The 15,174-nt window shown below is 44.2% G+C and overlaps 2 protein-coding genes across 3 annotated transcripts in view; both read left to right on the forward strand.

The window, feature by feature from the left end:
* The window catches only part of MAPK1 (mitogen-activated protein kinase 1), a 95,251-nt gene that overhangs the window by 48,274 nt on the left and 31,803 nt on the right, over positions 1 to 15,174 (forward strand). For both annotated transcript variants that reach the window (XM_082667347.1, XM_082667348.1), the window contains exons 2-3: positions 5,013 to 5,195; positions 6,930 to 7,119. In XM_082667347.1, the coding sequence (XP_082523473.1) occupies positions 5,013 to 5,195; positions 6,930 to 7,119 (373 nt within the window). The remainder of the gene's footprint in view (positions 1 to 5,012; positions 5,196 to 6,929; positions 7,120 to 15,174) is intronic.
* Positions 11,686 to 12,066, forward strand: LOC309830949 (non-histone chromosomal protein HMG-14-like). The gene has a single exon (XM_082667864.1). The coding sequence runs from the start codon at positions 11,738 to 11,740 to the stop codon at positions 12,041 to 12,043; it is 306 nt and encodes a 101-aa protein (XP_082523990.1). The 5' UTR covers positions 11,686 to 11,737; the 3' UTR covers positions 12,044 to 12,066.

Genomic DNA, 15,174 nt, shown 5'->3' on the forward strand with positions numbered 1-15,174 from the left:
CAAGTTGGCTAAGACGGCTCCTGCCTGGTGCACTCCCCTCCCCATTCCATTCCTTCAATAAACTACTACCTGAGGGAACTTCATAAAAATACCGCCATGCTTAAAATCCCTGCCTAACATCTTTTGGTGCCTCCCCAGGGTAAAATTGTAGATATTTAAGCATGGCCTGTTTCCTGCTTATGCCTCCGGCTTCAACCCCATCCGTGTCCCCTTGGGTCCTACTCTCTTGCCACAGGTTCCCGCAGGCCTCTGTAGCTTTGCATGCACCTCTGCTTTGCCTGAAGTGTGTGCTGCCTTCTCACACCTGCCTAGTTTTGGGGAGTCTTCTTTTCACCCCACCTGGTCCGCCAGCCTTCGACCCACCCACTACTTTCATAACAGCGTGTGCCTTTTGGTTGTTCCCTTGGATTTGCCAGTCATTCTCCTCCTCGCCTTCTTTAAAAGTAGTCACCTGTGCTGCTTCCACTCCTGTCCCCACTCCCCTCCACTTACTGCCACCCAGGGTACCACACATCAGCTGATTGCAGATTCATTGAATGCTTTCCAGTTGTTGTGAAGCATTCCTGTTTGGAACTCTTTATAATCTTGGCTTCTGAAACACCACTCTCTCCTGGTGCTCATAGGTGCTTCCTCACTCTCTAGGTGGTTCCTCCTCCTCTGTCTGCTCCTGAGTTCTGTCATCAGACCTGTTTTCTCCACTTACCTCTCCTCAGTAGTTCAACCCTCTGTGGCTTCCATTAAAAATTCCCATATCTTACGCCTAACCTTGTTCTCTCTCTTTAATGCTGCTAGAAGCGCAGAGCCATCCGAATCACCTGCAAGCCTCCTCAGATCTTTAAATCAGGAAGTACAAGACTGTCATTGTCTTCCCCTACCCCCATCTTCATTTTGTGCCTCCCAAACCCAGGCCTGCCCCTCATGTTTTCTTTGCAAGGCCTGGGTCAGGAATACAAATGGAGCATCACATACCATATAAATCAAACTAAGAAACAAGAAATGTATTCTCCCCCCCACACCCCCGAGACATAAACTTTCTTAAAGACCTGGAAGATCAGGTTCAAATTGAAAAATCTTGGGCTTTTTAGAGTTGGGTGTCAGCAGTTCGAGGAGAGCAGGCCTCCAGCATAGCCCTCTTCTCTTCCCAGCCAGTGCTGTGCCCCCCCAACCCCCATGAGCTGGAGCTTGTGGACCCCCAGCCCAACAGTTCACGCACCGTGTATACCCTGCAGATAGCTCCCGTTGGCCGCCGCTTGTGGTACACACCCTGGAGGAGCATTCTGCTCGCTGCCTTGGGATTCTGGGGCTCCTGATGGCACATTCCCCGGACCCAATAATCACCACTGGGTGAGGAGGTGCCTGGTTGGGTGAGGACCAGCTGTCCCCAGTAGATGGCCTGATTGTTTTCCTCTCCACATGTTGCCTCTCGCCTTCTCTGTGCCCTTGCTCCTCTTTCGAAAGCCTGCTCATCTTTCAGGGTATGGTTTCTACAGGCCTCATCTTCTTTTAATCCTCTCTTTGTTGCCCTTATTTGGACTTAATCTACCCAGCTTCTCCTTGGGTTTCAGAAATGCTTTACCGTGATAAAAGCAGTGCATGCTGTCTGTTCCTGTCTCCTTCCCTCACTAAATTGCCAGTTTTTTAAGAGCAGGATCGCTGATTGGCTTTGCCCCCAGTACTAACACGAAGTCTCAGAAGTGGGAAGTGCTTGACAAGTGTGGCTTGAATCCACCACAGCTCTGGCGTCACCCTCCTGTTGTTGTTGTAACCCTGTCAAAACAGGAAATGAGGTTAGTTTAGCATGACTTGTTCATAATTGACTCATGCTGGTTCCCTTTTCTTCCCTAAGTGATCACAAAACATCTGTTAAATAATCTACTCCAGAATTTTGTGGGCTTCTACTTCCACATTAACTGGTCAAATATAGTTCTGGAATCTCTGTTCCCACCCACCCTGGCCCTGGAATTCACCATGCATTTGGAGAGCCCTGGCTCCTTTTTTTAATTGCTCTCTTAAGAATTGCTTGATGAACAATATACCAGTGTACAGTTTAAGTTTTGACATATTATACACCCATTAAGCTATCAAAACAATTAGATAATGAACATTCATTGCCTCCAAAAGTTATCTAGCTTCCATTTCCATTTGTGTAATCCCTCCCGCCCAGCAGCCCCAGGTAAACCCTTCTGACGTGCTTTGTGTCCTCATAGACTAGTTTGCATTTTATATAAGTAGAGGTACTTTTCTTTTGGTCTGGCTTTACTCAGCATAATTATTTTGAGATTCATCTGTGTTGTATATATCAACAGTTTGTTTCCTTTTATTGCTGAATAGTAGGAATCTACCGTTTTAAGAATTGAATGTGCTCACCTATTGGCCTGACCTCCCATTCCCCACCATTTATGTATCTTAGGATAGGATTCATCTGGGACTTGAAGCTGCATTTATGTAAGATGATTGGGTGCTCTCAATAGCTTGAGCTCAAGGGCACAGTAATAGTATAATCTTTGTATCCTGTTAATATAACCAAATGGCTGGATAAAAGTTCCCTGCTTTACTTAGGGGTGTGTGTGTGTGTCTGTGTGTGTGTGTGTGTGTCTGTCTGCGCCTCTCTCTCTGTTTTATTTATTTATTTACTTTAAATTTATTTATTATTTATTTTTGGTTGCATTGGGTCTTTGTTGCTGTGCGCAGGCTTTCTCTAGTTTCAGTGAGTGGGGGCTACTCTTCGTTGCGGTGCGTGGGCTTCTTATTGCAGTGGCTTCACTTGTTGTGGAGCACGGGCTCTAGGTGCGCGGGCTTCAGTAGTTGTGGCACGCAGGCTCAGTAGTTGTGACTTGTGGGCTCTAGAGCGCAGGCTCAGTAGTTGTGGTGCACGGGCTTAGTTGCTCCGCAGCATGTGAGATCTTCCAGGACCAGGGCTCAAACCCGTGTCCCCTGCATTGGCAGGCGGGTTCTTAACCACTGCGCCACCAGGGACACCCTCTCTCTGTTTTAAATAACATACCCAGTTCCAATTTCATCACTGAGTGTCCGTCGGTACTGTTGGAGGGGCACATTGACCATAAGCCCCTCTCCCCAAGCAGTCTTATTCTCAAAGGCAAGTTTATGCCCGTGTTTGTTTGACTACCATGCTTCAGTAAAACTGGATATTTATTTATTTATTTTTAATTTTTAAATATTTATTTATTTATTTTTGGCTGCGTTGGGTCTTTGTTGCTGCGTGCGGGCCTTCTCTAGTTGCGGCAAGCGGGGGCTAGTCTTCCGTTGCAGCGTGCCGGCTTCTCATTGCGGTGGCTTCTCTTGTTGTGGAGCATGGGCTCTAGGCGTGTGGGCTTCAGGAGTTATGGCATGAGGGCTTAGTAGCTGTGGCTCATGGGCTCTAGAGCGCAGGCTCAGTAGTTGTGGCGCATGGGCTTAGTTGCTCCACGGCATGTGGGATCTTCCCGGACCAGGGCTTGAACCTGTTTCCCCTGCATTGGCAGGCGGATTCTTAACCACTGCGCCACCAGGGAAGCCCTGGTTATTTATAATGTTGAGTGTAAACCAGTATTTTATAACTATTTTAACCTGTGTTCTCTTTTGTTGAACTCAGGCTCTAAAATCTGAATTACCAAAAAAGTTTTGATTTCTAATAGTATTTACTCCCAGTGTTGAATAAGCTTGCTTGAACGACATATCCCTTTGCCTGTCTACCTAAAAATCAGTGGTTTGGGCCTTCTTGCAGCAAACCAAAGCAAAATAAGATTTGAGTAGCTATTCTTTTATTTAAGGAAATAGACGTCATTTCAAAGTGTTGGGGTACCCGAGTGCAATGTATAAATGGTGTGAGAAAGCTGAAGCTGAGTGAGACAAGGTCCCTCCTACAGCATAGTTTTGTGGTAGAGTCAGACAGATGCATCAGTAATTCTCAGTATAAGTAGACTGATAGATATCATTGTAGAAGCACAAACTTGAGAATAAACTTATTTTACTGTTTCCTGTTTCTAGCACTTACCCAGAGGAGACCAGAAGTAATGTCTTACTGCCCGTCCGTGTTCTTTCATTGCTTCGGTCAGTGGACCAGATGTTGATACTTGTTAATATGAAAAGCTCTTACAGAAAAGATTCAATAGAATATTGTTCATAAAGATAGTAGTAATATTCAAGATTCAAATTCATCATAAAATTGAAGATAAAATTATTATTGCTTCTGCTTGGAATTCTATTAAGTCAGACCTTCAGGACAACTTGGAAAGAACTGGGCCCTATGTTATGGCTGTGAAGGTATTTTTTGAACAATACCTTTTAGGTTTTGTTATAAGACTACCCAAACATCTTGTTTAAATTTCTTGTGGGGGGGGGGAGGAAGAAATAGTCATGTCATTTTGCACGTAAGACAAAGTTGTTGCAAGCAATCAATGCATCCTCCTGCCCCACCTTTTAATTGAAGTATAGTTGACTTACAATATTAGTTTCAGATATACAGCATAGTGATTTAGTATTTTTACAGATTATGCTCCATTAGGAGTTATTACAAGATAATGGCTATAAGTCCCTGTGCTATGCAGTATATCCTTATTGCTCTCTTGGGTGCATTTTTGTTCGGGTTGAAGATGTGGTTGATGGTCAATTGATTGTTTCTGCTGAGTCAGTGGAATCTAATCCAACAGTAGGAAGTTGTTTTGGAGGCAGAAATGATTGCTCTCACCAGAATGCAGTTGCTGTTAAAAACAGTGGGAAAATGGCTTATGTGTGTCATACGCCCATGTTCCTGGATTTATGAAAATGGACATCTGTACAGTTCCCAGGGCCAGGCCCTCTGTTAGTTTTGAGATTCTGTGTGTGCTGCGTTTTGCCAGCCGCATCCTCCCTAGTTTAAGGCCTCTTTGTGGATTATACACATGCTGCCTTCACGTGTATGAAACAAGTATTTGCTCAGAGTGCTAAACATTTAATACTTTACCGCCTTGTTCTGAGAACTGTTTTTAATGCCATCTCCCCTCCTCCCCTCCTTTTTTATTTATTTTTTTTAGCTCTGCTTATGATAATGTCAACAAAGTTCGAGTAGCTATCAAGAAAATCAGCCCTTTTGAGCACCAGACCTACTGCCAGAGAACCCTGAGGGAGATAAAAATCTTACTGCGCTTCAGACATGAGAACATCATTGGAATCAATGATATTATTCGAGCACCAACCATCGAGCAGATGAAAGATGTGTATCCTTTTCAGGCAGCTGCTCCACTGCTCCGTCACCTGGTTGAGTAATGTAACTGGACGTGTCTGCACTTATAGGGGTGGAGGAAAAGTAATAAAGCACATTTAAGGGGAAACTGTACTTTGCTTGTCATTTACTGTAATACTTGCATCATTTACATTTTTTCTCTGATTCATTTTTTCATTTGTCAGTAACTGATTTTAGTATCTTTTTGGCAAATCCAATATTTTCTTTCAGTTTCAGTAAAGATTTCCTTTAAGTGTATAGTGGAAAATTTTGGAGAACACCTTTTCCAGTCACGTGTTTGCCACTCAAGGTATGGTTTGTTATGATGGTGAAAAGGAAAGAGCAGTCGACTGTGGAAGAGGGTGCCCTGTACAGCACCTGGTCAGGTCCAGACTGTCCTGATCTTAGCGCCATTTCACATCTGGGTCCAGTTTTCTTGTTTTTAAAACTGGCGTGCTCGCCCTCATGATCTACAAGGCTGGCTCAGCTCTGAAGTTGTGTGATTAACTATGACAAACATTTAGAAATCTGGACTAAGCAGGTAAAGGCTTGGGTAAAGGAGGCTGCCTGGGTAAAGACTGTGTTTGAAAGGTACAAGTGTGAAGTGTGCTGAGGAGGACCTGATGGGAGAAGGTTCCGGTTCTGGCCGCAGCAATGTTCCCACCAGTTTGCCCACTTTGCATTCTGCCCCTCCAGGGAGAGGCAGCTCACTATCTCCAGGCAGCCTTTCCATTTTTATTTTATTTATTTTTATTTTTATTATTATTTTTTAGCCTTTCCATTTTTAGACAGCTCTGTCACTAAGTTCTGATGATATTTTAAGTGAAATGCCTCCTCCTGCCATCTGTTGTCCTGCTTTACCTTTTGCCTTGGAAATCACATCTCTGTCAGATGACAAGTTTTCCAGTCATGTTTCCTTCAAATTCTGTACCATGTCTCATCTAGCATGAATCTGTAGATGTGTAATATTTACACAGAAATGAATAAAAGAAATGCAAAAACACTAATGAAATAATATCGTGGTGAAGTTAAAACCTAGCCGCTTTTATAATTTATTTTCTGTGGGAATGAATGAAGTTAGCCATAACTAAAATTTTATATGCTGAGATACACGGATAGGCAGGAAAACAAGAGGAGCTCAACCAGGACAGGCCCCTTCCTAGCACAACTTCCTACAGTCTTACACACTTATTTATACTCTTAACCTTAATTGAAGAGTGAAGCAAATAGACTGAGGGTTGAGTTTAGTAGCAAATGTGTTCTAGGCCTGTGTTTCCAAAAGTTTTATGGTTGATTTTTGTCGAGAAGGAGGGGGACAAGAAGGGAGGTAAAAGAACAGTGACGTTTTGAGTTGTTGCTAGGCCAGAGAGGAGGGAGTGCCTGGTGCTGGCCCCCACCCTCCCCCAGCCCTTTCCAACAACCCCAGAGGGCGTCTGTTGATGGTGGACAGCTTGGAGACCAGGACTCATCCACACCACCTGCGTCAGGTCTCCGCTAGCGCATCACTGCGCATATCAGGCAGGCGTGGTGCCTGCTGTCTCACAGGACCTAAGAAGGAGTTCACGACTTTCCGATTCCTTCTGTTGAGGTGTACCAAGTTTTCATCAGGTCCTCATTTCCCTCCCGAGCCTCATGATGTAATAATGGACCCTTTGGCTTCGTTTTGTTTTCAGTGCTTTGCTAAGTGTGACCAGCTATTTTGGTGTGTTACCTTAACCTTTCCAAACAGATATATAGTACAAGACCTCATGGAAACAGATCTCTACAAGCTCTTGAAGACGCAACACCTCAGCAACGACCATATCTGCTATTTTCTTTACCAGATCCTCAGAGGGTTAAAATATATCCATTCAGCTAACGTGCTGCACCGTGACCTCAAACCTTCCAACCTGCTGCTCAACACCACCTGCGATCTCAAGGTCAGCTTGGTTATTTACTCTTAGGGTGATATCTGTTGAAAAACTCATGTTACTGGGGCATGTTTATATTTATTTTTATTCAGATTTTAAATTACACCAGAAATACATGAAAACATTTATGGCAAAAAAAAATGCAAGTAAAGGGTGCTAGTTCTATTTTTCTTCTCCATCCCATTGCTCCTCCTTCTCCAGAGGTAACCACTGTAACAAATTGGTGTATTTTCATCCAAAGTTTTTTCTATGCTCTTACATACACATGTACTTTTTAACTTATATATGTAAATAGGATTATGTGTACATTAAAAGATCTATTTCATTGGTCACCTTTTTCTTCGATAAATTTTATACAGTAAACAGAAAACAGCAGAAAAGTTGACCTTAATGATTTCGATTCCTAAATAATGCATTCCCAATAAATAGGAAAACCCTAGATCCTTTATAGTCCTTAGAGTTCTCTTAAAAATGGACAGCATTGGGCTTCCCTGGTGGCGCAGTGGTTGAGAGTCCACCTGCCAATACAGGGGACACGGATTCGTGCCCCAGTCCGGGAAGATCCCACATGCCGCAGAGTGGCTAGGCCCGTGAGCCATGGCCGCTGAGCCTGCACGTCCGGAGCCTGTGCTCCGCAATGGGAGAGGCCACAACAGTGGGAGGCCCTCGTACTGCAAAAAAAAAAAAAAAAAAAGGCAGCATTTATATATATTTCTATTTTAATACGTGGCAGAGCTAAATAAGGAGGGAGGTCTACAGCTGTCTCCGGTATGATGAAGGGAATGTGGATTCAGTCTAGTAAAAATGCATGTGAATTTAAGACCTAGATGAATGAAATGACATCCCATGTTCATGGATTGGAAGGCTTAATATTGTTAAGATGGCAGTACTTCCCAGTTTGATCTACAGGTTTAATGCAGTCCGTATCAGAGTCCCAGGTGGCTTTTTTTGCAGAAATGGGCAGGCTGATCCTGAAATGCATAGAGAAATTCAAGAGACCCAGAATAGCCAAAACAATCTTATGAAAGAGCAAAGTTAGAGGACTCACACTTCCTGATTTTAAAACTTATTACAAAACTATAGTAATCAAGACATTGTGATACTGGCTAGGAGTAGGCATATAGCTCACTGGAGTAGAATTGAGTCAATAAATAAACCCATATGTTTTTGTTTTTTCATTCATTCATTCATTTATTTTCGGCTGCATTTGGTCTTTTTTTTTTTCCCCCGATATGCGGGCCTCTCACCATTGTAGCCTCTCCCGTTGCGGAGCACAGGCTCCGGGCACGCAGACTCAGCGGCCATGGCTCACGGGCCCAGCCGCTCCACGGCATGTGGGATCTTCCCGGACCGGGGCACGAACCCATGTCCCCTGCATCGGCAGGCGGACTCTCAACCACTGTGCCACGAGGGAAGCCCTGCGTTTGGTCTTTGTTGCTGCGTACAGGCTTTCTGTAGTTGTGGCAAGTGGGACCTACTCTTCATTGCGGTGCACAGGCTTCTCATTGCAGTGGCTTGTCTTGTTGCAGAGCACAGGCTCTAGGTGGACGGGCTTCAGTAGTTGTGGCATGCGTGCTCCGTAGTTGTGGCTTGCGGGCTCTAGAGCACAGGCTGAGTAGTTGTAGCACACAGGCTTAGTTGCTTCGCAGCATGTGGGATCTTCCCAGACCAGGGCTCAAACTCGTGTCCCCTGCATTGGCAGGCGGATTCTTAACCACTGCGCCACCAGGGAAGCCCCAACCCATATGTTTATGATCAACTGATTTTTGACAAGAGTGCCAGGATCATTCACTGGGGAAAGAATAGTCTTCACCAAATGGTGCTGGGACAATTGGATAACCACATGCAAAACAAAATGAGTTTGGGCCCCTCCCTGCCTGTACTATGTACAAAAATTAACTCAAAATGGATTAGAGATCTAAGTTTAAAGGCTGAAACTAGAATGCACTTAAAAAACACAGGAGTAGGGGCTTCCCTGGTAGCGCAGTGGTTGGGGGTCCGCCTGCCGATGCAGGGAATGTGGGTTCGTTCCCCACGGCGGGAGAGGCCACAGCGGTGAGAGGCCCGCGTACCGCAAAAAAAAACACAAAAAACACAGGAGTAAATTCTTGCAAACTTGTGTTAGGCAGACTTCTTAGACATGACACCAAAAACACAAGCAACAACATTTTTTTTTTATAATGGATTTCAGGGAGTTCCCTGGTTGCCTAGTGGTTAGGACTCAGTGCTTTCACTGCTGTGGCCTGAGTTCAATCCCTGGTCGGGAACTGAGATCCTGTAAGCTGCGTGGCGTGGCGTGGCGTGGCGTGGCGTGGCGTGGCATAGCCAAAAAAAAATATTTCATCAAGATGAGAAGCATGTACTACAAAGTAAATCATCAAGAGAGTGAAAAGACAACCCCCAGAATGAGAGAAAATATTTGTAAATCATATATGTGATAAGAGATTTATATCTAGAATATATGAAAAACTCTTACAGCTTAACAACTAAAAGATAAATGGCACAATTTAAAAGTGGGCAAAGAATCTGAAAAGACCAAGGATCTAACGAAGGTATACAAACAACCAGTAAGTACATGAAAAGATGCTTGACATCATTAGTCAGTGGGGAAATGCAAATCAAAACCACAGTGAAATACCACTTCACACACACTACGATGATATAATCAGATGATAAGTGTCAGCAAGAATTCGGCCCCAGGTGTATACCTGAGTGGAATGAAAACATGCATCTGCACACAGACAGATACAGAAATATTCATAGTGGCGTAATAGCCCAAAGGAGGAAATAATTCAGATGTCCAAATGACAATGGATAAATAGAATGTGGTGGATCCATACAGTGTAATAAAAAGGAATGAAGTACTGATATGTGCTACAATATGGATGCATCTTTTTTTTTAATGGATTTTAATGAGTTATTTATGTTTTATTTTTGGCTGCATTGGGTCTTCATTGCTGCATGTGGGCTTTCTCTAGTTGCGGCTAGTGGGGGCTACTCTTTGTTGCAGTGCGCGGGCTTCTCATTGTGGTGGCTTCTCTTGTTGTGGAGCACGCATGGGCTCTAGGCACACAGGCTTCAGTAGTTGTGGCACATGGGCTTAGTCGTTGTGGCTCGTGGGCTCTAGAGCGCAGGCTCAGTAGTTGTGGCACACGGGCTTAGTAGCTCCACGGCATGTGGGATCTTCCCGGACCAAGGCTCGAACCCATTTCCCCTGCATTGGCAGGTGGATTCTTAACAACTGTGCCAACAGGGAAGCCCAATGTGGATGCATCTTGCAGACATTATTAAGTATGTGAGGGAAAGAAACCAGTCATAAAAGATCACGTATTGTAGAATAGATGTGTCTGTAGAGATGGAAGGTAGATGAGCAGTTGCTGTGGACTGGTGGGATTGGAGAGGCATTGGGAGAGACTGCTCATGGGCACAAGGTTTCTTTTTGAGGTTATAAAAATGTTCTAAACTTGGATAGTGGTAATGGTCATATAGCTCTGTGATATAATATCAAAAACCATTGAACTGCACACTTTAAACGGGAGAATTGTGTAGTATGTGAATTATATCTCAATAAATTTGTTTGAAAAGTACATATAGATGAATAGCAGTGATCATTTTGTGGACCTCACTTCCACAGACGTTCCTGTGGGAAGCTGTGTAAGGTATACCTGGCAAGGGAGGTGAGTGTCTGTCCCTGCAGTCTGAAAACTGATAGGTCAGGGGTCTGATAAGCAATAGATGATTGCAGTACTGTCTGCTGTAATGCACAGAAAGGAGAGAGGTGAGTTGGTTCTGGCCAAGCTGTGAGGCATCAGGAAGGAGGATTGTCGTGCTGTCCCTCTCAGCATGTCAGGCTTGCAGTGGGCGAGTGGCTGTGTTGGGCGCAGGCAGAAGGAACAACAGAAATATAGTAAGAATAAGAAGTAAGGGACGAGTGTACCAACACTGAGGCCTGCGCTGTGTGGCTGCAGCTTTGGTGATCACTGAAGTTTTTATCATGAAGAGCCTTCTGGAACTATCTAAAAAGGCAGTGGGGGGCTTCCCTGGTGGCGCAGTGGTTGAGACTCTGCCTGCCAATGCAGGCGACATGGGTTCGTGCCCTGGTCCGGGAAGATCCCACATGCCGCGGAGCAGCTGGGCCCGTGAGCCATGGCCACTGAGCCTGCGCGTCCGGAGCCTGTGCTTCGCAACAGGAGAGGCCACAACAGTGAGAGGCCCGAATACCGCAAAAAAATAAAATAAAATAAAATAAAAAGGCAGTGGGTCCTGTCATCAGGCAGTCATCTTATCCGCTGTCGTTGGGTGTTTAAAGCAGGATGGCAGATGTCCTGTGAGACGTTGTGGAGGACAGCTTCCTGCATCAGATATGACTCGGTTGGACTCTGTCACCTCTTAGGATCCTTCTGAGTTAAATTCATGTACTTCCTACATAGGGTGTAGCCAGATCCCTGTGCATGGATCTGTGCAAATGAGAGCCAGGTTGGCACACAAGGAATGGCCGTACTTTGTCGGCTCTTAGTGATTTTTTTGAAAAATTACAGTGAAGAGCGGCCAGGCAGCCCAGCTTCGTGAAGGCTCTCGGCGCGCCGCGGCCCCCAGGCACCCGGCACGCGCCCGCCCCACCACCACTATGCCCAAGAGGAAGGTCACCTCCGCTGAGGGGGCGGCGAAGGAGGAGCCCAAGAGGAGATCGGCGAGGTTGTCAGCTAAACCGGCTCCTGCAAAAGTGGAAACGAAGCCAAAAAAGGCGGCAGGAAAGGATAAATCTTCTGACAAAAAAGTGCAAACTAAAGGGAAAAGGGGAGTGAAGGGAAAACAGCCTGAAGTGGCTAACCAAGAGACTAAAGAAGACTTACCTGCAGAAAATGGAGAAACTAAAAATGAGGAGAGCCCAGCTTCTGATGAAGCAGGAGAGAAAGAAGCCAAGTCTGATTAATATCACACACCTTGTCCTATCAGTGGTCCGTTTCCCTTCTTGTACAATCCAGAGGAATATTTTTATCAACTATTTTGTAAATGCAAGTTTTTTAGTAGTTCTAGAAACATTTTTAAAAAGGAAGGAATCCCACCTCATCCCATTTTTTAAGTGTAAATGCTTTTTTTTCAGAGGTGAAATCATTTGCTGATTGTTTATTTTTTGGTACAACCAGAAAATAGTGGGATATTAAATATGGGAGGCTTTGATTGTCTTGGGTGTCAGCTTAACATTCCACAGATGGAGGGTAACTTTTATATCCTATAATACAAAGCATACTAAATGGCAGTTTGGAGTCAGTTGTCCATTTAATGTCTTAAACACTTTAAATTACTTCTCTTCCCACATTGTTTTTGGTAGAATTGTTTCCTAAAGCAAACCACTCACCCCTTGATCATGGCTCTCCTGGGCAGAATTTTGTGCACTCTGTAACATCTTTGGTCATGGTAGTCCAGTTCTTCTAGTAACTGTTAATGTGCTGTGACGATTGACAATTTGAGTATGTAGTGTATATGACATTAAATTGTGAATTAGTGGGACTTACGATGTAACAGCATATCAATATTTGAAGATATTGGTACTTGATATCCTTTGAAGGAAAATTTGCCCCCAAATTTTAAGCTGGAAAGTCACTGGAATAACTGTTCAGAAAAGAATCACAACTACATGATTTTTTAGGTTTTTGGTACATATGTTGAGAATTGTGTACAAATTGAAATGTCTGTGTACTGATCCTCAAAACAGCCAATAAAATCTCAATTATGAAAGAATTTCTTGAAGCACATGAAAAAAAAATTACAGTGAATATTTTTATGTCTCCTAGTGCTTTTTTTTTCTTTCTGTTTCTTATCACAGTCCTTTTATGGCAGATTGCTTTTGTTTGTTTTTGGAGAGCCATTGTTAATATTTTAAGTCTAATATTTCTGGGAAAAGATGACTTTTACTTTGACTTGAAAATGCTCGTCCTTAAGAAGAAGCACAGAACTAGACTACTTTGTTGTCTCTTCACTGTTTGTGGACTTGTCTTTACCTCGGGCCATTTTATTCACTGCTCACCAAAATGGACACCCACACTGATATATATGTCTTGTTGGCCGTCTGCACAATCCAGGCATTGTTTTCAAAACGCAATTTTAACACACACTCAGAAACACAATAGGATGTTTTAGATATTTATAGCAGTGAAATTCACCCACATTTCAAAATGTCCATGTGGGGTATACATCATCCACATGGGCATGAATATTCAGGAGAGACTCTTATTCCAGAGATGAGTGTGGTATGTCACCGAGTCACCAATTTGCCGTGGGAGCGTGTCCAACAGCCAGGGCACGTGCACGTGGGAGGGTGGAGCTCTGGACTCACCGAATGCCCATCACATCCTCAGACCTTGCGGTGACCGTGATGCTGTCCCACGAGCCCTGTACCTAGAAAGTTTGTGACCAGTGGCCTTACTGACTTGTTATTTGGTCCTTTTTGAATTTTCAAGTAGGTAATGATGTCACATTTTCCATTAGCTTCTGTGTTACTAAGTATTTTCTAGTCTTGAGCCCTCAGGATATCAACTCTTCTCAGTGTCTTAGACCTTTAGTTTTTGGCTCTATAAACATGCTTTGTACTTGTTACCTGAAGCCCAGAGACCCAGCAGACACCAGCCTCTCAGGGCCCTCCTGAGACCCTCTCCTTGTAGGCTTCCTCTTTATTTCTGAGGGCCGCAGAAAAGCAAGGGCTGTAGACCCTATTTCGAGATTCTGCTCACATATTTTTAATGAAACTGCCAGGGGAGTGTGGTCTCCAGCAGTCCGTGTCCTCGCCGTTTGCGTACTGAGCCCCCAGCAGCCCCAGGAGGAGTTCCAGGCTGCTAGGCTCACAGCACATGTGGTTCTGGGTGTGCATGGGAAGGAGGACTTTGAAAGATACAAAATGAAACGTCTTTGGGGCTGGCTTTTGTTTTATGAGAATTTGAATTTGCTCAACCCAAAAAGTAGCCAAGTAGGAGTGATAGGTCATTTTATATTTCTTGTACTGTATCCTGGTTGTCTACCTTCCTTCTTATGGAATTGTAATGAATTTTATTACTTTTTTATTTTGAAGCCTTGACAGTTTTTTGGTTAATGCTGTATTAGCTTTCAGTGTTGTAGTGTTAAAGGAACTTTAAAGAATCCCATGAGCTTTCCATTGATGACCATGAGTGGAGTTGTGAAATCTTTCTTTTTTTTTTTTTTTTAATATTTATTTATTTGGCTGCGCCGGGTCTTAGTTGCAGCACACGAGATCTTTGTCGTGTGCAGGATCTTTAGTTGCAGCATGTGGGATCTAGTTCCTGGACCAGGGATCGAACCCAGGCCCCCTGCATTGGGAGTGTGGAGTCTTAGGCACTGGACCACCAGGGAATTCCCGAGTTGTGCAATCTTGTAGAGGTCTAAACCCTACATCACCCTCTTTATTTTTTAAATTATAATCAAAAATTTTGAGAACCTGCTGGTTCTGTGCCTTATACTAGGAGTGGAGGATACAAGTAATGAAACACGATCCTCCTTATACTAGCTCACTATTCTGAAAATTGGTAACTAAAGGGAAAAAAGGATTAAACATTTTCCCTGTCTTTCCAGTGAGATCTGGGCATCAGGGTAAGAAAATAGCCCCAGTTGATGAATGATGGCTCTTCCTTAAAATAAATGCCAGCTAATAAATGCACAAGGAATAATAAAATTAGAGAAGTCGCCATTTTGCAGCCTCCAGTGACGTAATTGATTTGTGCCATATAATCCCTGGACCCTCTGCTCAGACTCCAGTCCCCTGGGTGGGCTGCCACCGCCTCCCCATGTGGACTCCCTGTTCACCTCACACCTAGACCGTGTCCTGATCTGAAGCCCTCTCTCAAGCCCACCAGGCTGCTGCGGTTCCTCCCAGCCCACAGTGACCCTCAGGCCACAGGACCCCTTCTGATGGCTTCCAGACAGGAGGAGCGACTGCCGCTTTAGTTCTTGTTTAAAGAAGGAGCTGTACTGCAGCGTTCCGCATGGAGAAGGAATGCTGCTAATTCTAAAACCTGGGCTTCCCTGGTGGCACAGTGGTTGAGAGTCCGCCTG

This window comes from Grampus griseus (assembly GCF_964374135.1).
Source record: "Grampus griseus genome assembly, chromosome: 12".
In the NCBI taxonomy this organism is placed as follows: domain Eukaryota; kingdom Metazoa; phylum Chordata; class Mammalia; order Artiodactyla; family Delphinidae; genus Grampus; species Grampus griseus.

What these genes read in the sequence shown, in the direction of transcription:
- LOC309830949 (XM_082667864.1), top strand. Translation starts at nt 11,738, where the DNA reads ATGCCCAAGAGGAAGGTCACCTCCGCTGAGGGGGCGGCGAAGGAGGAG.